At 48.3% G+C, this 23,236-nt stretch overlaps 1 protein-coding gene across 2 annotated transcripts; it reads right to left on the bottom strand.

Moving 5' to 3' along the window:
- Positions 1 to 340: 340 nt before the first annotated feature.
- HMGCL (3-hydroxy-3-methylglutaryl-CoA lyase) lies at positions 341 to 16,746 on the bottom strand. 2 transcript variants are annotated; one of them, XM_047084399.1, is made up of 9 exons: positions 16,677 to 16,746; positions 13,023 to 13,106; positions 10,529 to 10,636; positions 9,765 to 9,860; positions 8,111 to 8,259; positions 5,373 to 5,436; positions 3,734 to 3,922; positions 2,274 to 2,399; positions 341 to 999 (listed from the first exon to the last, which is right to left on the bottom strand). In XM_047084399.1, the coding sequence occupies exons 1-9, from the start codon at positions 16,734 to 16,736 to the stop codon at positions 898 to 900; spliced, it is 978 nt and encodes a 325-aa protein (XP_046940355.1). In that variant the 5' UTR covers positions 16,737 to 16,746; the 3' UTR covers positions 341 to 897. The 2 variants fall into 2 exon arrangements, with proteins under 2 accessions (XP_046940355.1, XP_046940357.1); XM_047084401.1 differs by lacking the exon at positions 341 to 999 and adding an exon at positions 3,402 to 3,509 and having other exon boundaries at positions 2,312 to 2,399.
- Positions 16,747 to 23,236: the final 6,490 nt, after the last annotated feature.

The following is a 23,236-nucleotide window of genomic DNA, read 5'->3' as shown; positions in this document are numbered from 1 at the left end:
GGAATGCCCTGGGCCTGGAGTCCAGCAAGGACGAGTGACGACGGTAGCGCCGGAGCTGGAGCCCAAGGCGCCCGGACCCGCGCCTCCCGGCTCTCAGGGCCAAGAGCCTCAGAAACCACCTCTCCGCGGGTTTCTGGCCAGACCTGAACGAGCCCAAAGCCACTGATTTCCAGTCATTATGAATTTGGGGCCCGGGTGGGGAAACGGAGGAAACCCAGAGGCCAGTAAACCAGCTCAAAGTCTCCATTTTCCTCTCAGGATGCCATGTTGTAAAGGTGGTTTATTCCCCACCAGCCTCCCCCGTTCGTACACACATCTGCACAACGGAATGCCTGAACGCTTCGTGTCATTAAACCTTTAATTACATAAGCGCTTTTCGAAAATCCTGCTCAGAGTGGAGATTTTCCAGAGATGCCACAGTTGGCAGTGGCCACCAGAGCAGCTCAGCCCTCGCCCCCTCTGCCGGCTTGGGGAAAAACTCCACGCCCCTTTGCTCTACAGAGTCAGCGATGGCCCCAGGGCAATGGCAGGGTCAAGCTGTGTAGTGTAGCTAGCTGACAGATTTCACCCAGAGATGAGGCCGGAGCACCAGGGAATGGGTTCCAGGGGACCCCCAGGCATTCAGCTCCTGGGGGGGGGCGGGGGGGGTTCATGGGGCAGGGAGACCTACAGCCCCCAAGGCTTCTCACTCACACCTGGGTCTGGCAAGGAGGCCTGAGGCCAAGCAGCTCCTGCCCTCCTGCCTCCCTTCTGCAGGAGCCCTATGTGCAGACCCCCCCGGGAGGTGCCTACTCCTGTGAATTTCATTCCCATTTCCATGTGCCCTGTCCGGAATCATTCATGTGTGCCCCTCTTTCCCACATTGTCCCCAGCGCTTGCTTGAGGCAGCAAAATGGCTCAGAGTTTACAGGTAGCCTGAGCCACTTTGGAGCAGGTTTTTCTGTTCAAGGCTTGGCAGATAAAGGCCCCAGCTTCCAGGAGCTTCTGGAGGTTCACACCCTTGGAGAAACAAGTGAGACAATGCACTAAGTCATGACCTGCCTTCCAACACCCAGGGAAACAGACTGGACAGAAAGCTGATACTGAGAAAGTAAAGGTGAAGACAGACCGGGTCTTGTTCCTCTTATGGTGGGACCCCGACTGCCCACAAGACTGTATCCTTGTGCCATCGGGGGTTATCCCTGTGACTCTCCTTGTATGTGGAAATGGTTTCTAGTGCTGCCACCAGGGCAGGAATCTGGTCAGTCCTGTTTGGTACCCCATCTCCAGCGCCCAGCACCCGGCCTGGCCTGCAGTGGTCAAAAACTCCATATTTAAGTAATAAAGACCACAGGCGGAGAGCTAGGACAAAAACACCAGCTCAAAGGGCCACCCTGGAAACCTCTGTTCATCACGGTAGCTCTCATTCACTGATGCATTCTATGCTCTCAGCCCTGGGCTGCACATTCTCCCATTTTCCCATCGAATCCTAACAGCCCTAGGAGACAGGTGCTGTTATCATCACCATTTCTTAGGCCCAGGGAGGTGAAACAATTGTCAGGTCACACAGCCCGTGAGTGACAGGAGTAGGTTTTAAACCGAGTTCTATCTGGTCCCAAAGCTCAGACGTGGTACTGCTTCCAACCCACCACTGAGGGCTCTTAACTGACTCTGATGGAGCCCCGGGAAGGGCTGGCTACCTCTGCCCTCATTCTACACGTCGTGAAACAAAGGTTTGGGGGGAAATGACTCAGGTAATGGATGTGACTCCTTTCAGGGCCCTTTCCCTACACCTTGGTGCCTCCTCCAACTGACCTGTCCAACTGAGAGCCTGGCCTTGTGGCCTCCATCAACCACACTCTGCTACCTCAAAAACATACAATAGGTGTTCCTGGGTGGCTCAGTCGGTTAAGTTTCTGACTCTTGGCTTTGGCTCAGGTAGTGATCTCATGGTTCGTGGGTTCAAGTCCCACACTGGCCTCCACGCTGACAACACAGAGCCTGCTTGGGATTCTGTCTGTCCCTCTCTCTCTGCCCCTCCCCTGCTCATGCGCACTCTCTCTCAAAATAAATAAAACTTATTTTGGAAAAAAAAAGTACAATAAAACATTCCTAACCCCCTGAAAGCCTTGCCCTCTTAAGTGCCCTCCCTACCACCACCCCCCCCCCAAAAAAAAACAAACCCAAAAAGAAAAACAAAAAAAACCCTAAAAACTATCAGCTTCTGTCCTCTGGCTTCAGGGAGAGCTCTAGTCAGTTCAGGGTTGTCGCCACCAGGGGGCAGGCGGGCTTACCGTGTGAATCCCCAAGCCAGACAGCATGTAGACAAGGTCCTCAGTGGCCAAGTTTCCTGATGCCCCCTGTGCATAAGGACAGCCTCCAAGTCCTGCCACAGAGGCGTCCACAACACTCACTCCCATCTGGAAACACAAGGGGTTGAAACATGGCTGTCACTGTGGGGACCAGGGCCCTACAAAGCCAGTCTTTGCAAACCTCCCAATCAACTGCTGGCTGAAATTCCACTGAGAGTTATTCTTTCCTTTGGCTAAAAATTCTGTTACTGTTCCTCCTCCTAGTTCATGGAACAGTATGAATCTTTTTTGTGGACACTGTTTCCTCTACCAGGGGTATCATCCCTGGTTCCTTTCATGCTGGACTCCTCACCCTGAAAGGTCTCCTCATGCTCTTCCTGGACACAGACCTAAAGGAAGTACCTCCCACTGCTGAGATTTCAGACCCCTGTTGTTTACTGTGATTCATTTATCCACCCCTCCTTCCCTGCCCAAGGCTGTTCTCACTTCAAGTTGGACCTCTAGCCCCAGAAGGCCTTATCCCACAGCCCTGAGTCAGTACTTCCCACTTGCCCCTTTCCCTCTCCTCAAACCTCCCAGACCTTAACCTGGATACCCACAGTGGAGAAAACAGACCCAGAAAGTTACAGAGTCATGTGGCTTAGAGACGTGAGCTTCTAGGAGATAAGAGGGGGGGAAAAAAAAAGAAGAAGAAAAAGAAAGGAAAAACAAAGGAAAAAAAAAAAACAAACCAAAGATGGCCCAGGATTGCTTTAGCTAACATAAAGAAATAGGTCAGACCTTGACCAATGTGAAGGCAAGGTAGCTTGCAGTCAGGCACTCAGAACTCTCCTAGGGCTGGCCGGTCCAGGGAATCCTTCTGGACCAGCGCACAAGAAGCAAACCTCAAGGGAAACCCAGCCTGAGGCCTCGGTTCAATCTTCGGGGAACAGCACGCAAGGCTCCAGCGGAGTGACCTTTGCCTACCCCTACTTCCGGTCTCCTCGTGTGCTCCCCGGCAGCCCTGTGCACACTCCCCGGGCCAGCGCACGCGTGCTCCCCGAACCCCGCCTCAGCCTTACAGCGGAGGGCTGCCTAGTCAGCTTTCCACTTCCCTTTTCAACTGCTCACCTCTTCACAGCCTCCGAGCCTCATTCAAGCCTCTTCTGGCAAATCCTCTCTGGCCTTCCCGGCTGGGATGGAGGCCTTCCTCAGCCTTGTGCTTCCTCTTCCTGTGATCTGTCGTTAATGCACGAAGGCTACCACAAGACTCCCTTGGCTGTCTCCCCTAAGGCCCTTTTAGGCGAGGGTCACATGTCTGTGTCCACGGTGGCCGGGCAAGGGCCCGGCACACAGGTAATCAGTGAGAGCTTATTGAAAGAATACATGAACCTAGCTGGCCTGCCACTATGCCCTTCAGGAGAACGGACACAGGTGTTTCTCCCAGGACAGGCCCTGATTACCTGCAGGGCCATCAAGGTGTTGGCCAGGGCCTGGCCATAGGTGTCATGGCAGTGGACGGCCAGGGCAGCCACGGGCACCTCATACATGACAGCGGACAGCATGTCCTTCATGATCCCAGGGGTGCCCACGCCGATGGTGTCCCCCAGGGAGATCTCGTAGCAGCCCATGGAGTACATCTTCTTGGTGATCTGGGGAAGCAAGCAAGCAGTACTTGGAGGACACTGGATTCTCCAGGTCCGGGGCCCAAGACTTCAGACGCAGGGATTCTTGGCCTATGCGGAACATCCCCACGTCCGAAACACTAAATTCCTGTCGCATCATAGGCCCCTTACGACTTTCCGAATGGCAGTGACAATAACCTTTCTCCTCATTAGGTTGCTGAGACGTGAGGGAGCAGGGCCAGCCGCTGGAGCAACCCCGGGGCTGTGACCCTGTGCCTTCCTCCCCGCCGTGCCTCAGACTTCGGTCCTTCACTTCCGACCTCCACACCCTGTGCCGCAGCCAAACACTGGACCCAGGACCATGGGTTCCTGTCCCGTAACTTTATCCTCAGCAAGATCTGTCACCTCGTGGGTCTGAGGTGCTAGTTATATACTGTTAATAGAAGTACACAACTGTTTAAACTTTTAGAAGCCCATTTGCAAATCCCTAAAACCACTGAAAATCCAGGGCAGCATGTGTCCCGCTTGAGGAGACGCTGCCCCACCCTGCACTGCAGAGAAGGTGGAGGGGATGACAGGGCCGGGGACGCAGCGGACGCTCGGCCGAGGTGCGCCAGGGGGATGGAAGGGCGAGCCCCCGCCGCCCGGGCAGCAGGCCAAGGACGACCCGTGGGGACGGAGGCCGCAGCGAAGGAGCAGGCTCTGGCGTGACGGACACTGGTTGCTGTCCCAGTTTGCCCACTCCCTGGCTGGGGGCGCCGGCGAAGGGCTGACCCTCTCGGAGCTTCCATTTCTGCTTCTGAGAAACGGCGACGAGCCTTTGTGGGCTGCGGTGAGGACTGGCGGGACCGGCGGCCGAGACGTGGCGTGCAGCCACCGCCCTCAGCAGGCACCTGCGCCCGACGCTCCCCACGCGAGTGGGGGCACAGCAGGTGGGGCTGAGGTAAACAAAGTGGGGCTGAGACCCAGCTGCGCCATCTACAACCTGTGCGGCAAGTCGTTTAGTCTTTGTTTCCTTGCCTGAAAAATGGAGTAACACTAACACGACCAAATTTTCGGGATGACTTTGAGGGCTAAGGGGCGTAAGCTCTTGGGTGGCTCAGACTCAATTCCCACACCGTGCTCTTCTCAGTGCTGACTTGGTTACTGCTCAGAGGACGCCAGGGATGCGGCCTCCCCAACCGCTGCAAGGAACCGCAGGCACCCCGGGGGAGGAGCCTCTCCACAGATCACCTCAATTATCACCAGTCCACTGACCAGACTGGGGCAGAAGGTGGGGACTTGAGAGAATCCAAGGTGCACTGGGAGGCAGGCCTCCAGGAGCAAGTGCTGGGCTGTGCTCCCAGGGGGAATGAAGGAAGGAGCTGGGTGAATGAACGACATCAGTGACCCACCAGGAAAGGGTGGTGAGGAGAACCTCAGGGGCAGGCAAGGGAGACGACCCTCAGAAAACCCCCGCCCCGATACACACACACACCTCAGCTACTTTAGCCGGGGAGATCTTCCCTTCATAGGGGCATCCAAGCACACAGGAGACATACCTGTGGGAGGACAGGGGAGGTATGGTGTCAGTTCCCCCGAGCTCCTTGGCCAGCAGAGCTGACGCAAGGTCGAGGGTTGCTGTTTCACATACATCCCTGGAGTGGGGCAGGTCAAACGTCTGGGTGAAAGGCGAATTCAAGGATGTGGAGTCAGAATGGTCATGCCGTGTCACGCCAGGAGGGGGCAGTAGAGAGCCAGGGCAGGGAGGGGACTAAAAGGCGCTGTTCAGGAAGCTGGGGCTGCTTAGGCCTGAGGACAGAAGCCAGAAAACAGCCGGGAGAAGCCAGGAGAGGGCAGTAGGACAGGCCCCGGAGCCACAGGGTATGCGGCCCCTACTCACAGGAGGGGGCCAAGCACAGATGAAACCCAAGTAGGAACAGAAGGGCTGGGCTGGCCTGAAGGCCGAGGATCAGCTGCTCCGGTGAGCTGCTCGAGGATTCATACACTCATTTACTCAACTGATATCTACTGAGTTGCCCACTAAGTGCCAGGCCCTCGGTCATGTGGTGAGCAAGACGCCAAGGTCCCTACCCTCACGGAGTTTGTTTCCAGTTAGGGAGAGAGCCAATAAAAGGGCAACCCAAGGGGTGGATGCGATCATCTCTGAGTGACTGCTGTGAGGGAAGAACGGGGAAAGTGACAGGAGCAGCTACAGGCGGTCCATGGCAGCCTGGGTGGCCCGGGGGAAGGGGGGGCGGACCTCTGGGGCCCGTGATGTGGGAGCTGGGGGTGGGGCAGGAGAGCTGCTGGAAGAGCATTCCAGACAGAGAGAAGAGCGGTGTGGAGGCCCCAAGATGGAGGCATGGGGGTGTTCAAGCCACAGCACAAAGGACAAAACAGCCAGGGCTCACAGAGCAAGGGGCAAAGGGCAGCCTGTGGCTGGAGAGGTGGGCACAGGCCTGATCATGGCGACTTGCAAGCTGTGGGAAGGAGGCTGGGCCTCTGGACCTTGGTGGGCTTCCGTTCCCACCTGCCCTGTTGGAGCTAAGGCTCCACTAAAACCTTAGAGCCTAGCACACTTTTCTGCATGTTAGAGGCATAACAAATGTTTGCTGGATAAACAGTTTCTGCCTCAAAGATCTCAGTGCATTTTCCCAATTCCATTGCCTGCCTTGTTCTCCAATCACTGCCAAGCAAGGCGAAGAGACAAGATATGCTGGGGAAAGAGCACAAGCTTGGAGTCAGGCAAACCCCACGAGGCCCTGCTTCCCCATTCACCCATCCACCCATCCACCCTTTCCTTCCTGAGCACCCCCGAGCGCTGGCCCTGGGCTGTGGGAGGGAGCCCACCAGGGACTTCAGGATGTGGGCTCTGCCCTCACGGGGAGCATAGTCTAGCGGGGGTGGGAGGCGGGGAGAAGCTAACACGCAGCTAAATGTTATGTCAGAGGATGTCTGGGGGGCCATGGGAGCCTGGATGAGGGGCACTAACTCCAGTAGGGGGGACAGAGAAAGTTTCCTGGAGGAAATGGCTTCCCGGAGGGGATGTGAAGGGTGAGCAGGAGTTAGGACGTAGGAGCAAGAGAGTTCAGTCTATGGAAAGACATGGAAAGGCCCAGAGGCCAGACAGTGGGAGCATGTGACACAAGGAAAGAAGCCGCAGTTGGGCTGGAATGCAGCATACAGAGGAAGCAGGGCTGGACGGGGAAGTGAACAATGACGTTGCAGAGAGAGACAGGGTCTTGTAAGCCTGCTGAGAAGTCCAGGGTTGGGAGTCACTGAAAGGTTTTAACCAGGGAGTGAGGTGATCGCTTCTGAAAGAACACTCTGGCTGCAGTGTGGACAGTTATGTGACCTCATAGCACTCCCCAGCCTTCCTGAGCCAGTTTTGTCATGTGGAAGTAGGGACAATCTTCCTTGCTGAGTGACTGTGAGGTCAGTTAGATAACACATGGACAGTGCGTGGCACTCCTGCCGTTAAAGATGTGATGCTGGGGCGCCTGGGTGGCTCAGTCAGTCAAGCGTCTGACCAGCTCAGGTCACGATCTCACAGCACAGTTCTGTGCTGACAGCTCAGAGCGTGGAGCCTGCTTCAGTGTCTGTGTCTCCCTCTCTCTCTGCCCCTCCCCGCTCACACTCTGTGTCTCTCTCAAAAATAAACAAACATTAAAAAAAAAAAAAAAAGATGCGATATTGGAGGGATGCCTGGGTGGCTCAGCTGGTTAAACGTCCAACTTCAGCACAGGTCATGATCTCATGGTTCATGAGTTCAAGCCCCACGTCGGGCTCTGCATTAATGGTGAGGAGCCTGCCTAGGATTGTCTCTTTCCTGCTCTCTGCCCCTCCCCTACTTGTGTGTGCACACATGCTCTCTCTCAAAATAAATAAACTTAAAAAAATACATATGAGGTTGGAGACCTAGAGGCCGAGGGGATTCTTCCGACATGTGAGAGGAGAGGGTGGTGGAGCCAGGATTAATCTGGCCTCCGCAAACCCCAGTTAGTGTCCTGTCCTGATGGATTCCTCTGGTGACCTGCCCACAAAACCAGGTTTGGAGAAAGCACTTGCCAGGATTTCTTCTGACCACATCTACGTGAGGAAAGATGGCTAGGTGTGGAGTGTGGGCTGCCTGCACCCAGGATAAGAAGTTTGTGGGGAGGAGGGTGTGGAGTCAGAGGCTGGCCCCATTCCAGAATGGCGCCGAGGGAAAGGCACTGATGTGGTCTCACTCACCCGCGCACAGGGATACCAGCGGCCCGAGCCGCCCTCAAGATTTCATCAGAGCGCTGTAAACTCTCATCAATGGAGCAGTTGGTGTTCTTCTTAGTGAACTGCTCCGAGGCAGCTCCAAAGACGCTCACTTCCTTGGCTCCAGCAGCAACCTGCCAAGAGCCGGGTGAGCTCCTTTCAGCCTTTTTCCCTTTGAGGAACACCAGCGTGGCAAACACTCTGGTCTTATAGCAAATTTTATAATATATGAAGATTATGGGTTGAATTGTGTCCCCCCACAAAAGGTTTATAGAAGTCCTAATCCCCAGTACCCCAGAGCGTGGTTTTATTTGGGAAAAGGGTGGGTGTATAAGTAATCAGTTAAGGGGCGCCTGGGTGGCTCAGTCGGTTGAGCGCCCGACTTCAGTTCAGGTCATGATCTCGCGGTTTGGGGGTTCGAGCCCCGTGTCCTGCTCTGTGCTGACAGCTCAGAGCCTGGAGCCTGCTTCGGATTCTGTGTCTCCCTCTCTCTCTGTCTCCCCCCGCCCCCCACTCACACTCTGTCTCTCTCTCCTTCAAAAATAAATAAACATTAAAAAAGAATTAAAAAAAAAAGTTATCAGTTAAAATGAAGTCATCCTGGTCCCTACTTCAATAGGACTGGTGTCCTTCTAAGACGGAGGCCATGTGAAGACACACACAGAGGAAATGGCCGGTGAAGACGGAGGCAGAGAGAACAGAGTTGTCCTCCCAGTCCTCAGAAGGAACCAACCCTATTAACACCTTCATTTCACACTTTTGGCCTCCAGAGCTGTGGAGAATACATTTCTGCTGTTTTAAGCTGCTTAGCTTTTGGTATTCTCTTATGGTAGCCCTAGGAAATTGACACTGTGAATTAGATCTTCATTTAAAAAGACACCACCACCTGGGGTGCCTGGGTGGCTCAGTCGGTTAAGCTTCTGCCTCCTGATTTCGGCTCATGTCATGATCTTGCAGTTTTGTGAGTTCGAGCCCCGTATCAGGCTCTGCGCTGGCAACACGGAGCCTACTTGAGATTCTGTCCTTCTCTCTGCTCCTCCCCTGCTTGCACTCTCTCTCTCTTTCTCAAAAATAGAGAATTAAAAGCTTAAAAAAAAAACCCCACCACCACCCGTGGCCTTCCCCCAAAGGCCAACACTACCACTGCCATCACCACCCTGCAAATCACCCTGAAGGACAGTTTTCTGCCTAAATTCAGAATCAACATCCCCAATGATGCTTTTGTCCTAATTTGTAAGAAAGTTAGCAGATACGAGCAACCACTGTGGGGAGCACGATTCCCTTTCTCTAAAGAGGAAATGTGTATTAACAAGAGCTAACATTTATTAAGCACTTACCTTCTACCAGGCTTTTGCTAAGCAATATAGGTGCATTCTATCCTCTGAAATCCTCCCAGCATCAGGTAACTATGATTAGCCCTATTTTACAGGCCGAACCTGAGGCTCAGAGAGATTAAGTAGCCGGTCAAGATCAGAGAGCTGGGGGTGGCAGGGCCCGGTCTGTCTGACAGTGCTCATCGTTACTGGAGAAAGCCCTTCAGACAGACATCCCACAACAGGAACTGGGGCTCAGGGACAAGACAGGGACCGATGCTGTCTATCTCATTTCAGAGGCCCCCGCCATCAAGCTAGTCTCTTACCGCTGCCTGGAAGCCTTTGATATTCGGGGTCAGGACTGGGTAGTTGATGCCAGGAAATTTCTGGATGCCCTTCAAGACTTCAGCATTGTCAGCCATCTGGGAGCCAAAGGAGACAATGCCAGGTCACTGCCAAAGGCAGGCAGAGAGCTCAGGTACAGAAAGCGTTTTTATCACAAGATCTCTGTTGTCCAGAACCCCTGGAAAAGAAGTCCTTTTGCAGAGCCGCGTCTTCCCAGGGCTTTACTATTTGTTTTGCACTGATGGGCCAGAAGGCTCCTCGGTGCAGGTAATTCCCCCAATTTCTCCATATGGCTAATACTGTCAGCTTTACATAAGCAGGAAAAGCAGCAATGACGCTACCAGCCATTTAATGAGAACATACTCGGTGTTGTTTACTACTCAGGTAAACAGGATCTTTCTTCCCACTTGATTGTTTCTGTGAAGCAGCAGTTGTCTTTCCCTTTTACAAACACAGACACCACATCTCTAGACAGGTCTAGAGATTCTAGACTTCCAGAGCCAGAAGAGACCTGAGAGGTCACCCTCAACCTGGAGAGGGGAAGACCTCACCAAGATCCCCAAGCAAGGAAGGGGCAAGCCTCCTCCTTATGTTCCTGTGCTGCACCATGCTACTAGAAGTCACCTGAGACCAAGCCAGAGATCAGGAGACCTCTGTTCCCAACTTCTACCTACTTTCAGGGCAAATGCAAAACTTTACACCTCTTTCATCTGAGAAATGCCTGTTCCTGAGGGCTGGGGCTCACCTGGGGAACCCACTTGGGGGACACAAAGCTGGTGGCTTCTATAACAGGGAGTCCTGCTTCAGAAAGCATGTCTATCAGCTTGATTTTTGTAGGAGTAGGCACAATATTCTGTAGAGGAGACAGAAACACCAGAAAAGACAGGTTAGCAAAGCTGGGAATACAGTGGTCTCAAAATGCAGTGCCCGTTAGTTCAAAGCTCTGCTTGAAGCATGCACTTCACTATCTCAACTTCGAAGCATGAATGAATTCACACGTAATCCTTGCCAGTAGGTGGGGTACATCTTCAAGTTCTACAGATAGCATTTTGCAGTGGAGGCAACTTCTCGCCTGAAAAGGTGTGAATATTTACATGGAAATGACAATTTTTCTGCCTTAAAGGCTTTTTCTTAACTGTTAATTTATGAACCCATCATAAACAAATTGAGATCAATGTGCGATGGCTCGAAAGGGCAGAGATGACTAACTCTCTGGGTCCTAGGAGATGGGGCCCCTAAAGTATCACACTGCCCCCTTTCCCACCTCCCAACTGGCTCAGGGCCTCATCCTCACATGGGCGGCCTACTGCTTCTTTCTTTCCCCCCCCCGCCACGCCTAGTTGCTCCACTAGGTTCTATGGCTCCCCCTTTCCAAACCCACTATCATTCTCCCATGTATATTACGGCATGGTCTCACTCTACCAATTCATCCCACATGGAATCCTTCTAAAACAGTCTCTATTGTTTCACTCTCCTGCTCAAAAGCCTTCTGTGGCTCCTTAGTACTTACAGGTTTAGGTAAAAAATCCAAGAACTCAGTCCTTCTCACCAGGCCCGTCCACCCCAACCCCCTAATTTCTCTCCCATTGCTTTACCTTAATTCGTTCGGTAATTTTTAAGAGCCCTCCACGTTCCGGGGATTGTGCTAGGTGCTAGGGATACAGCAGTGAGCAGAACAGAAACGATTCTGCCCTCACAGAGCTTACAGTTTATTGTCAGAAATAAGCTCTCACTATTAAAACTTGGCTTTTCAAAAAGAAGAAAGAAAGAAAGAGAAAGAAAGGAAAGAAGGAAAAAAAGACATTTCTGATTGAAAAAATAATACATGATTATTTCTTTTTTTTTTTTTTTTTTTTCAACGTTTATTTATTTTTGGGACAGAGAGAGACAGAGCATGAATGGGGGAGGGGCAGAGAGAGAGGGAGACACAGAATCTGAAACAGGCTCCAGGCTCTGAGCTGTCAGCCCAGAGCCCGACGCGGGGCTCGAACTCACGGACCGCGAGATCGTGACCTGGCTGAAGTCGGACGCTTAACCGACTGCGCCACCCAGGCGCCCCAATACATGATTATTTCAAAAAACATGCCAAAACCAGAAGAAAACCGTCCTTAAAATCTCCCAGAGATAACAACGGTAACACCCTGATAATGTAGCTTTCTAGATCCATGTAATCCAATACATTAAACACTAGCTATATGTGATTAAATTGACATTAATATAAGTTACATAAAAACAAACTTTCAGTTCTCCAGTCACACTAGTCACTTTTGTTTTTCTTTTCTTTTCCTTCCTTCCTTCCTTTCTTTCTTTCTCTTTCTTTCCCTTTCTCTCTCTCTCTCTCTCTCTCTCTTTCTTTCTTCTCAATGTTTACTTATTTTTGAGAGAGAGAGAGTGGGGGCACATGTGTGAGCAAGGGAGGGGCCAAGAGAGAGGGGGACAGAGGATCTGAAGCAAGCTCTGTGCTGACAGCAGACAGCCCGATGCGGGTCGTGAACTCACAAACCATGAGATCATGACCTGAGCCAAACTCGGACGCTTAACTGACTGAGCCACCACAGCACCCCACGTTAGCCACGTTTCAAGTGCTCAATAGCCACATGTCCAGCACAGCTCACATCTACGACGTTTCCATCTTCACAGAAAGTTGTACTGGACAGGACAGTTCTAGACTCTTTTCTAGGTAGATGTTCCCACACACATATAAACTTTTTTGTTTCTTACGTAAAAGTGTAAGATTAAAGAATATACATATTATCTTATCATCAGCTTGAGTCACTTAATATACACCTATATTAGTAACAACTTCATAATCCATTTTATGAAGTCATTTAAGTACTTGATCTAACATTCCCCACACTGAGCATTTAGGTGGTTTCCAACTGTCCTGTTGTTACAAGGGGGTTGGAAGGAACATGTCTAAGGCTAAATCTTTGCATGTGGCCTTCATGACTTCCTTTGAATAAGTCCCCTTGCGTGGAATTGCTGGATAAAAGGCATGCTCTCACCTTCACTCTACTCTCCTGCGGTCTGCCCCACTGGGCCTTGAGATGCTCCCCCTGGGGACACCACACCTGTCGCTCCACCAATTTAGATTGCTTTACCGTCACAGGTGCCTGCCCGGCCTCCTGGACTTTGGCTGGGACAATCGTGTCTTGCATAGCTCTGTCCGTCCCGGCTGTGCCCACCACAGGGAACTCTTACTGCTTGAAAAACCTCTTTTGGATGATTTCCATCTTTACCTTTTCATTTTGTAGTCCGTCTCGGGCACCAACTTCCACAATTTTCACTTGCTTTGGGAAAGTATCCGCAGAAGAGGTGCTGACCTTTGGTTTAAAAGAGGAAACAAAAAGTAACCAGAAGAGATTGTCCCAAGTCCCCAGGGGGACAGATCTAAAAGAATGGATCCACCTTCACTGAGACAAGAAGCAGTATTTCTCACTGAACAGTAAATATTTCTCACATTTGGTTCATTTTAGAATTGAGAACAAAAAGAACAAAAATGTTTCACTGAGGAATGGGCAAGAGATTCATGCTCCTAGTAAAAGTCCATTTCCAACTGTCTGTCAGCGGAGCATTTAGGTTGTTTCTTACACAAACCTATTTGCCCCTCCTAAACTTACAAGTCCCCAAACAGAACTGTTTAAATTCTCCTGAAGCCCCATCTGACTTCACGCTTTCTCAGTAAAAATCATCACATACATTCTACTGCTTAAGCCAGAAACTTGACTCATCCCCTGACCCCACTCACCGTGGGCTAGAAGGTTATCATTTGGCTCCTGCTAATCCCAGTGAACTCATTACTTGTTTCTACTGTCCCGCACCCCCCCACCTCCCAGTGAACCCATTACTTGTTCCCACTGCCCCACCTTCCCCAGCGGGGTAACTACACTGCAGTCCCAATGGCCTTCCTCCCACAGCAGGGCCTCGAGGGTTACTGTTCCCTCTGCCCAGAATGCTCGTCCACATCTGGCTCCTTCTCACCTTTCAGCCAGATGAGCCTCTTCTGACCACGCTTTGTAAAGCTGCCAGTCCCCTCACCCTCATCATTTTCCGTATCAAAACAGTAATTCCTTCAGAGCACTGCAAATAATGCCTACTCAATGTTTCCCCCAGTAGAATATAAGCTCTATGAGGCTCAGTCTCGACCTCCACACCATCCCTTGTGTTTGGCACTGTGCTTGGCACACAAAGCAGGCACTCATTAAAAAGTTACTGAAACAACAAATAAATGCATGAAGGGGCATAGCTGCCCCAGAGGAGGGCAATTACTAGGTACGGGGAGTAGTTAATCTTAGACTTCGTGGGGTTGGGGGATAGAGGAGGACTTGTTCTGTTAGTCATAGGCTGGGTGATGACACGGAAGGGGCTTGAGGGGAGAGGACACCAACAGCTGAACACATTAAAAAAAGTCCTTGAGTCTCCTCCATTTAAAGTCTGCCCCAAATCTTCCTCTCCTTACCACCAAGTAATACGAGGCTTTTCTCCCCTCTCTCCTCTGTTTTTCTTCTTTTTTTTTTTTTTAATTTTTTTAATGTTTATTTATTTTTGAGACAGAGAGAGACAGAGCATGAACAGGGGAGGGGCAGACAGAGAGGGAGACACAGAATCGGAAGCAGGCTCCAGGCTCTGAGCCATCAGCCCAGAGCCTGACGTGGGGCTCGAACTCACGAACCGTGAGATCGTGACCTGAGCTGAAGTCGGACGCTCAACTGACTGAGCCACCCAGGCGCCCCTCTCCTCTGTTCTTCTTAATACTACAACTCTTCAAATTAACTTCATGTTACCATAATTAATCTGGATAAACATACTGCAATGAGGCCGCGGGAGAGAAGTGCATTGGGTAATCTGCTGAGGATCGCCAACTCCTGAAACCCTTAAGGAAGGAAACATTCCCTGCTATGACTCAGCTAGAACTTGAACAACTCACCTGAACTGGCCTTGCTTTTAGTCAGAGACTAAGGCAATGAGCCATTGAACTTCATGAAGTCAATAGGCTAGGTTGGAAGGTCTCTGCAAGTTGAATGCCACTACAACAGGGATGTTCAGCCTATGCTAGTCCATTGCCCTAAATTGATCCCACTGGAATGTAAGCTGCATGAGGCAGGGACTTTGCTTTATCCATTGCCGTATTTCCAAGGCCCTGGGACATATACGGGTTTGATAAATAACTGCTGGATGTCGTTGAAAGCACGCAAGACCCGCTTCCAATGTCCTTTTACTAGAAAAGAACAGACTCAATTCCACTTCATTCCCCATAACAACTCTTCACATAATAAAATAATAATTCACATTTATTAAGCATTTAATATTTGCCAGGCACTCATCAGCGCCTTTTACACATTAACCCATACCATCCTCTCAACCTTATTAGGTCGGCCTATTACAATCTCCTTTTTCCTGTGAAAAATGTGAAGCCCAGAGATTAAATAACTGTCCCAAGGTCATATGGTTAGCTGACCCACTGATCGATATCTGACCCTGGCAATGTAGACGTACAACGCTTGCTCTTAACCCCTAGGCCACGTTGCCTCTTTGCCACTTTTCTGTCCCCCCCCCCCCCAGTCTTCTACTTGTCTTGGTTAATCACCCAGTTCATTCCCTCTGTACAGCTCTGCCCAGAGATGATCTCCTCTAACCACAGAAGTCCTGGGCCAAGCCTCCCGAGCTACGGCATACCGATACCAACAGTTAATAACAACTAAAGTCCAACGCTAACTTCAGGATCAGTACTGCACTGAGTACCTCCATGGCAGGGACTATCATCATCTCAACTCTGTACAGGAAGAAGCAGCCTCAGAAAGATTAGCCAAAATCACACAGCTAGCAAGTGAAGAAGTCTGACCTTGAACCACCTGCTTCTGCTATCAACCCGATGCTAGTAACCCCACGAAGGGCCTATTACCACCACGTCATCACACCAGGAATTTTTTTTCACAGCACGTTGATACCCACCATCTCATTTAATTTTATTTTTCAAGTTGGAAGTACCATCTCTACTTACACATTAATAATTGGTAGGGATGGGTGGCCTAGCAGACATTAGAGTGGTTTTCCCAGGGGTCCACTGCCAAGATAGTGCAATTTTCCCCACCTTACACTTCTAACTCTTCCTAAACAATCTAAGGCAAAAACAACACAACTGACTTATCCCTTACTATGACCTAAAACAATGTCAAATGCTTTACCTACATTTTCCTTTCACTCCAAAGAACCCTGAGGTAATGTTTACCCAAGTTATAGACGAGAAAACGGAGGTTTAGAGAGTCAATAATTGTCACTCAATTTAGAAAGGGGCAGAACCACTGGGCACCAGAGCTCTAACTCTAACCAAAACAATTTATTCAACCCCTTATTCAACTAGGTCTCCGACACTTTCCCTCCACTCATTGAGCAGGAACATCAGGCTCGAATATGCCCAAAGTACGATTCCAAGGGAATCACAAATAGTCTTACGCGATCCCAGTCCTACTTGGCACGCTAGGATGGCTCTCCAAGCGTCCCCAAATGCAACCAGAGCTGGCAATGCCGGCGGAAGGAGGGCGAGGGCCTTGCTTTCTCCGCTCGGAACTGGAAGGGTATTCGTGATTTTAGCTACTGAGAAGCCTGGCAAGGTCGGAAGCTCGGAGGGACGAGGTGCTAGGGTCGCCGGGAAGAGGCCCAGATCTCCATGACCCGGGCAAATCGTTCCCTATCTCCGGGCCTCAGTTTCCCTGTGCCCCTCAAGGGATCTGGGCGGGACAAAGACGATCCATGACTCCAAGACCCTCCTCCCGACGGTGGCCTGAGGGGCTGTCCGGCGTCGGCTCTCAAAGAGCAGCCGCCACGGGCCAGGGCCCCGAACCCGACCGTCACGGTGCCTGCAGGGCCACCCCTCGGCGGGCCGGGGCACTTACAGCCCGGAGAGACGCCAAAACCATCATTCTCCGCCGCAGGACCTTCCTCATTGTCGCCATCTTGGCCCAGCTTCCCCCGCGGACCTCGGCTGAGTCTCACGTGACCGCCAGCCGCCAGGTGGGCGTGCCCCTGCCTTTGGGGCGGGGCTTCGGGTGCGGCGGAATGACACCCTCAGCTGACCCTGTTTCCAGTTTGTTTTTCTTTCTTCTGGGCTGCTGTTCCTTATCCATTACGTTTTCTGAGTGCCTTCTACTTGCCATGGCGAAGTGAGGCTAGGACTATAAAGATGAACAAAAATTAATCAAGGGGTTTGGAGTCTGGGAGCTGTAGGAAGACATTAATAATCACATAAATAGCTGCATAATTACTACCTTTAGCAGTAATTACGAATACCCTTCCAGTTCCGAGTGGAAAGTAATAAGATGAAGCATTACTATTTGCCATGCCCAGGTCTGAGTTCTTTGCACGTATTAACTCTTTCATCACGACCTCCAAGATTCAAATGCAGGCAGTCAATGAGAGAGACAGAGTGCGCGCGAGCATGAAACATCCTTTGATTTCATACCTTGAGAATGAGTAAGATTTATCCAGGTAAAGAGGACACAAGAAAGGCTTTCCAGAGAGCAAACCATATGCAAAGGCCCCGGGGCAAAGAAATTGAATGCTTAGAGCAGTGTTTTTCAAAATGCATGTTGTACCCCATTAATGGGTCATAACGTTAATCTAGCAGGTGCCAACTTTTTTAAAAAATAGAAAAAATTGGAGAAAATAGTAGTAAAGCTAAGTACTGCTTTGCAAATCTTTTGTTTGTTGTTACATATGTCAACTAGGTTACAATGTAAATTAAATTTCTTACTGTAGGCTGTAATTTAGAAATGTTTGAAAAACACTGTTTTAGAGAGATAAGAAGGCCAGAATGACCGCAGAGCAAGGATGGGACTTTCTACTAAGATGGGAGAGAATGACAGGGACCATACCACTGGCTTTGGAGAACACATTAACAGCTATCCTAATAACAATGCATTTGATGGGTTTTAAGCAGAGAGAGATGATCAAATTTCCATTTAGTGAAAAGTCACTGTGGCTACTGGGTGGGTGGTACCCAGCTGGTAAATGCACTAACTGGCATTCCTACGGGAGTCAGAGAAGGCACTGTCCCTGCCATCAGGGGGCTCAGATTTTAGCTAGGGAAAGAACATGACCTGGTAAGTGTTCTGTTATGTTTCCATAGTACCAAAAATTTCCTCAGCACCAAAAACTACTCCCAGAGTTCTCAAACCTGCAGCTAACGGACAGAATCAGACCTCAAAATACTAGCACGGCATTTAATTTATTTTAAAATATTTATTTATGATTTTCATGACTGTTATGACATATTTATTTTTGACTTTCAGGAATTGTGCACTGAAAACTATAAACAAACTGTAAACAATTCCTGAAATTAAAGAAGACAGAAATAGATGGAAAGGTATCTCATGTACATGAATTGGAAGACAATATTGTTAAGATGTCAGTATTATCCAAAGTGATCTGCAGATTCCGTGCAATCCCTATTAAAATCTCAGTGATGTTTTTTGAAGAAATAGAAACATTCATCCTAAAATTCATGTGGAACCTCCAGGGGCCCCGAATAGCCAAAACAATCTTGGGGAAAAAAAAGCACAAAGTTGGAAGACTGACACTTTTTGATTTCAAAACTTACTATATTAATAAAAACAGTGTGGTACTGGCATAAAGGAAGACATATAGATCAGTAGAATAGAATAGAGAACCAAGAAAGAAACCCTTGTATATGTGGTCATATAATTTTCAACAAGGATGCCAAGATCATTCAGTGGGGAAAAGGACAGTCTTTTCAATAAATGATGCTGGGAAAATTGGATATCCACATCGGAAAGAACGAAATTGGACCCTTACTTCACACCACATACAAAAATTAACTCAAAATGGATCAAAAATCTACACGTAAGAGCTAAAACTACAAAACTCTTTGAAGAAAACATAGAGGAAAAGTTTCGTGACATTTGAGTTGGCAATGATTTCTTGAGTATGGCACCAAAATCATAGGCAGCAAAAGGAAAAACAGAGAAATTGGACTTCATCACTTTTGTGCATCAAAGAATACCATCAAGAATGAAATAATAACCCACAAAATGGGAGAAAATATTTGAAAATCATATATCTGATAAGTGCTTAATATCCAGAATATTCAAAGAACTCCTAAAATTCAGGAACAAATAAACATCTCAAAAATGGCAAGAAGGTGAATAGACATTCCTCCTAGGAAGATGGTGTTTGTCAAAGTAGAGTGGTTACCAGAAGCTGAGGGGAGAAGGATATGAGGCATTATTGTTTAATGGGTACAGAGTCCCAGTTTGAGAAGATGAAAACATTCTGAAGATGAATAGTGGAGATGATTGCACAACAATGTGCCTTAATGCCTCTGAACTGTATACTCAAAAGGGTTAAAATAGTAAATTTTATGTTGTGTATGTTTTACCTTAATAAAAAAGTGCACGCACGCTCACCATACGATGACTGTTCTTAGGCAAAGCATGCCATTGCCAGTTCCTGTCCCCACCCCTCCTAATTATTATCACAGATGGTCTGATTCACTTATTCCCTGTCTGTTTCCCGAAAGCACTTGTTAGTAAATTCTGCAAATGTAAATTACTTACAAGCCCAGCTCTTAGGTGAATGCCTAAAGGGCAGAGACTTTAATTGATTGTTCACTGTGGTGTCCACAATACTAGGTACATGGCTGGCACTAAATACTTACTAAATGAGTAATACTAGCAAATGTACTTGAGTCTGCTCAGGGTCACTCTCAGTTGGAATCGTATTTTAACTCAAATATGAGAGAGGAAAAAAAAAAAGAAAAAAAAACCCAAGTAAATAGAGTGAAGAATAAAATAAAAGGTACAAATTTGAATGAAAGAGGGAAGAAGTTACAACTGAGAGAGGATCATCCAATCAAAAAAAAAAAAAAAAAAGGAAACTGGCTCTTTGAGACTAAAAACAGTGCCAATGCCATATGACCAAACTGATTAAAAAAAAAAAAGAAACACGAATAAAACAAGAGGACAGAATTAAAGAAACTGCACTGTTGAGTTTCCAAATTTATGGACAATAAATCTGAAAACTTGGTTGAAATAGATTTCCTAGAAAATTATAACTTTCAAAAGTGACTCAAAAATAAAATCATCTTCACATCCATAGAATGGCTATAATCGGGACCCCTGGGTGGCTCAGTCGGTTGAGCGTCTGACTTCGGCTCAGGTCATGATCTCACAGTTCGTGGGTTCAAGCCCCACATCAGGCTCTGTGCTGACCTCTTGCTCAGAGCCTGGAGCCTGCTTCAGATTCTGTGTCTCCTTCTCTCTCTGCCCCTCCCCGCTCACCCTTTGTCTCACTCTGTTTCTCAAAAATAAAGAAATGTAAAAAAAATTTTTTTTCAAATAAAATAGAATGGCTATAATCAAAAATACAGAAAAAAAAGACAGATAATAGCAAGTGTTGATGCGGACAGGAAGAAACTGGAACTTTCGCAGATGGCCCACGGGAATGCAGAATGGTACAAAGCACCCTGGAAAAGTTTGTCTGTTCCTCTAAAAGCTAAACACAGAATTACTATATGATCCAGCAATTCCACTCCTAGTTACACATCCAAAATAAATGAAACACAGGAAGTCAAAGAGATAACTTGCATGTCAATGTTCATAGCAGCACATTCACTGTAGTCAAAAGGTCTAAGCAATCCAAATGTCCATCAATTGGTGAATGGATAAAAAGAATGTGGTATACACATACAGTGGAACATTTTCCAACCTTAAAAAGGAATGAAGTTTTGATACAGGCTGTACTATGAATAAACCTTGAAATACTATGCCAAGTGAAACAAGCCAGTAACCGAAGACAAACATGATTCTACTTACATGAAGTATCTAGGAAATTCACAGAGACTGAAAGAATAGAGATAACCAGGGACCGGGGGCACCTGAGTGGCTCAGTCAGTTGACTTTCAGACTCTATTTTGGCTCAGGTCATGATCTCACAGTTTGTAGCATCAGGCCCCACCTTGGGCTCTGCGCTGACAGCGAGAAGCCTGCTTGGAATTCTCTCTCTCTCTCCCTCTCTCTCTGCCCCTCCCCTATTTATGCCCCTCCCCCTCTCTCAAATAAGTAAACATTAAAAAAAAAAAAAACGGGCTGGAGGAGTGGGGATGAGAGGGATGGGGACTTATTGCTTCAAGGTTTCAGAGTTTCTGTTTGGAATAATAAAAATCTTAGAAATAGTAGTTGCACAACACTGAGGAAGTACTAAAAGTCACTGAGAATTATACATTTAAAAATGGTTGACGGAATACTATGTGGCAATGAGAAAGAATGAAATATGGCCTTTTGTAGCAACGTGGATGGAACTGGAGAGTATTGTGGTCACTGAAATAAGTCATACAGAGAAAGACAGATACCATATGTTTTCACTCTTATGTGCATCCTGAGAAACTTAACAGAAGACCATGGGGGAGGGGAAAACAAAAAAAGGTTAGAGAGGGAGGGAGCCAAAACATAGGCGACCCTTAAAAACTGAGAACAAACTGAGGGTTGATGGGGGGTGGGAGGGAGGGGAGGGTGGGTGATGGGTATTGAGGAGGGCACCTGTTGGGATGAGCACTGGGTGTTGTATGGAAACCAATTTGACAATAAATTTCATATTAAAAAAATGGTTGAAATGATGAATTTTATGTTATATATATATATATTCATAATTAAAAAAGTTAAAAAAAGAGTTACCATATGAACCAACAATTCCACTCTAGGTATATATGCAAGAGAAATAAAAACATATGTCCAGGGCGCCTGGGTGGCTCAGTCGGTTAAGCGTCCAACTTCGGCTCAGGTCATGATCTCACAGCTTGTGAGTTTGAGCCCCGCGTCGGGCTCTGTGCTGACAGCTCAGAGCCTGGAGCCTGCTTCGGATTCTGTGTCTCCCTCTCTCTCTGCCCCTCTCCTCCTCACATTCTGTCTCTCTCTCTCTCTCTCAAAAATAAACATTAAAAAATTTTTCTTTAAAAACCATATGTCCATTAAAAAAAGTTGTGCATAACTGTACGAAGCAGCCTATTCATAATTAGCCAAAAAAGTGAAAGTAACCCAAATGCCCATTAAGTGATAGACAAACAAATGTGGGGGAGGGGCATGAAGACAACAGAGTATTATTCAGCCATAAAAAGAAAGTTCTGATATGTGTTATAACATGGATCAACCCTGAAAAAACTAGGCTAAGTGAAAGAAACCAGACCCAAAAGACCACATATTGTATGGTTTCATTTATACGAGGTACCTAGAATAGGTCAATTCATAGAGAGAAAGTAGATTAGTGGTTACCTAGGGCTGGGAGAGTACTGAAGGGATATGGGAGTGCCAACTTTTTAAAGGTATGGAGAGGTGGGGCGCCTGGGTGGCTCAGTCGGTTGAGCGTCCGACTTCAGCTCAGGTCATGATCTCACTGTCCATGAGTTCCAGCCCTGCATCGGGCTCTGTGCCGACAGCTCAGAGCCTGGAGCCTGCTTCAGATTCTGTGTCTCCTTCTCTCTCTGCACCTCCCCTGCTCACACTGTCTCTCTCTCTCTCTCAAAAATAAATAAACATTATAAAAAAAAAAAAAAGGTATGGAGGAGTGCCTGAGTGTTAGGTCACGATCTCACAGTTTGTGAGTTTGAGCCCTGCTTGGGGCTCTGTGCTGACAGCTCGGAGCCTGGAGCCTGCTTTGGATTCTGTGTCTCCTCTCTCTGACCCTCCCCCACTTGTGCTCTGTCTCTCTCTATCAACAATACATAAATGTAAAAAAAAAAATTTTGTAAAGGTATGGAGTTTCTTTTGGGGGTGATAAAAATGTTCTAAAATGGATTGTAGTGATGTTTGGACAACTCTGTAAATATACTAAAGACCACTGAGTTGTCCATTTAAAAAAATTCTTTTTAATGTTTATTTTTGAGACAGAGAGAGACAGAGCATGAACGGGGGAGGGTCAGAGAGAGAGGGAGACACAGAATCCGAAGCAGGCTCCAGGCTCTGAGCTGTCAGCACAGAGCCCGACGCGGGGCTCGAACTCACGGACTGTGAGATCATGACCTGAGCCGAAGTTGGATGCTTAACCGACTGAGCCACCCAGGCGCCCCTGAGTTGTCCATTTTAAATGGGTGAGCTGTAGAATGTGAATTATAGCTCCATCAAGCAGTTTTTTAAACGTCAAAAACATAATAAAGGGAGGGAAATTCCCTGAGATGACCGACAATGGAGTCTTTGTGCCCACTCCCATCTTTCCACCCGCTCAAGGTTGGCCATCTAGGTCTATGGCCCAAGGTAGCCCCCACAAGTACAGTATCTTGGGCCTGGTCAAGGTCTTCTCATCTGCAACCCATGTCCCCAGAGGGGCCACTGTGGCAGGGTTGTCTACCCTTTGGAAAATTCTCAGCCCATTAACAGACTATGAGAGTCACTTTTGTCAGTTTCCTAAGGTAACTACAGTGAAAATATAATTTGTCAGCTTAGGATTT

The sequence above is a fragment of the Lynx rufus genome, unplaced genomic scaffold, assembly GCF_022079265.1.
Source record: "Lynx rufus isolate CCGP_SWC_20201006 ecotype Redwood Valley unplaced genomic scaffold, mLynRuf1.p SCAF_2, whole genome shotgun sequence".
In the NCBI taxonomy this organism is placed as follows: Eukaryota; Metazoa; Chordata; class Mammalia; order Carnivora; family Felidae; genus Lynx; species Lynx rufus.
This window is presented reverse-complemented; position numbering and strand designations above follow the sequence as displayed.

Coding starts and splice junctions, on each gene's coding strand:
- HMGCL (XM_047084399.1), bottom strand. CDS start 16,736: ATGGCGACAATGAGGAAGGTCCTGCGGCGGAGAATGATGGTTTTGGCG. Junction 5,437..8,110: donor GCTGGTATCCCTGTGCGCGG/GTGAGTGAGACC, acceptor GTCCTCCCACAG/GTATGTCTCCTGTGTGCTTG. Junction 3,923..5,372: donor CCCCGGCTAAAGTAGCTGAG/GTGTGTGTGTGT, acceptor TTGCTTCCCCAG/ATCACCAAGAAGATGTACTC.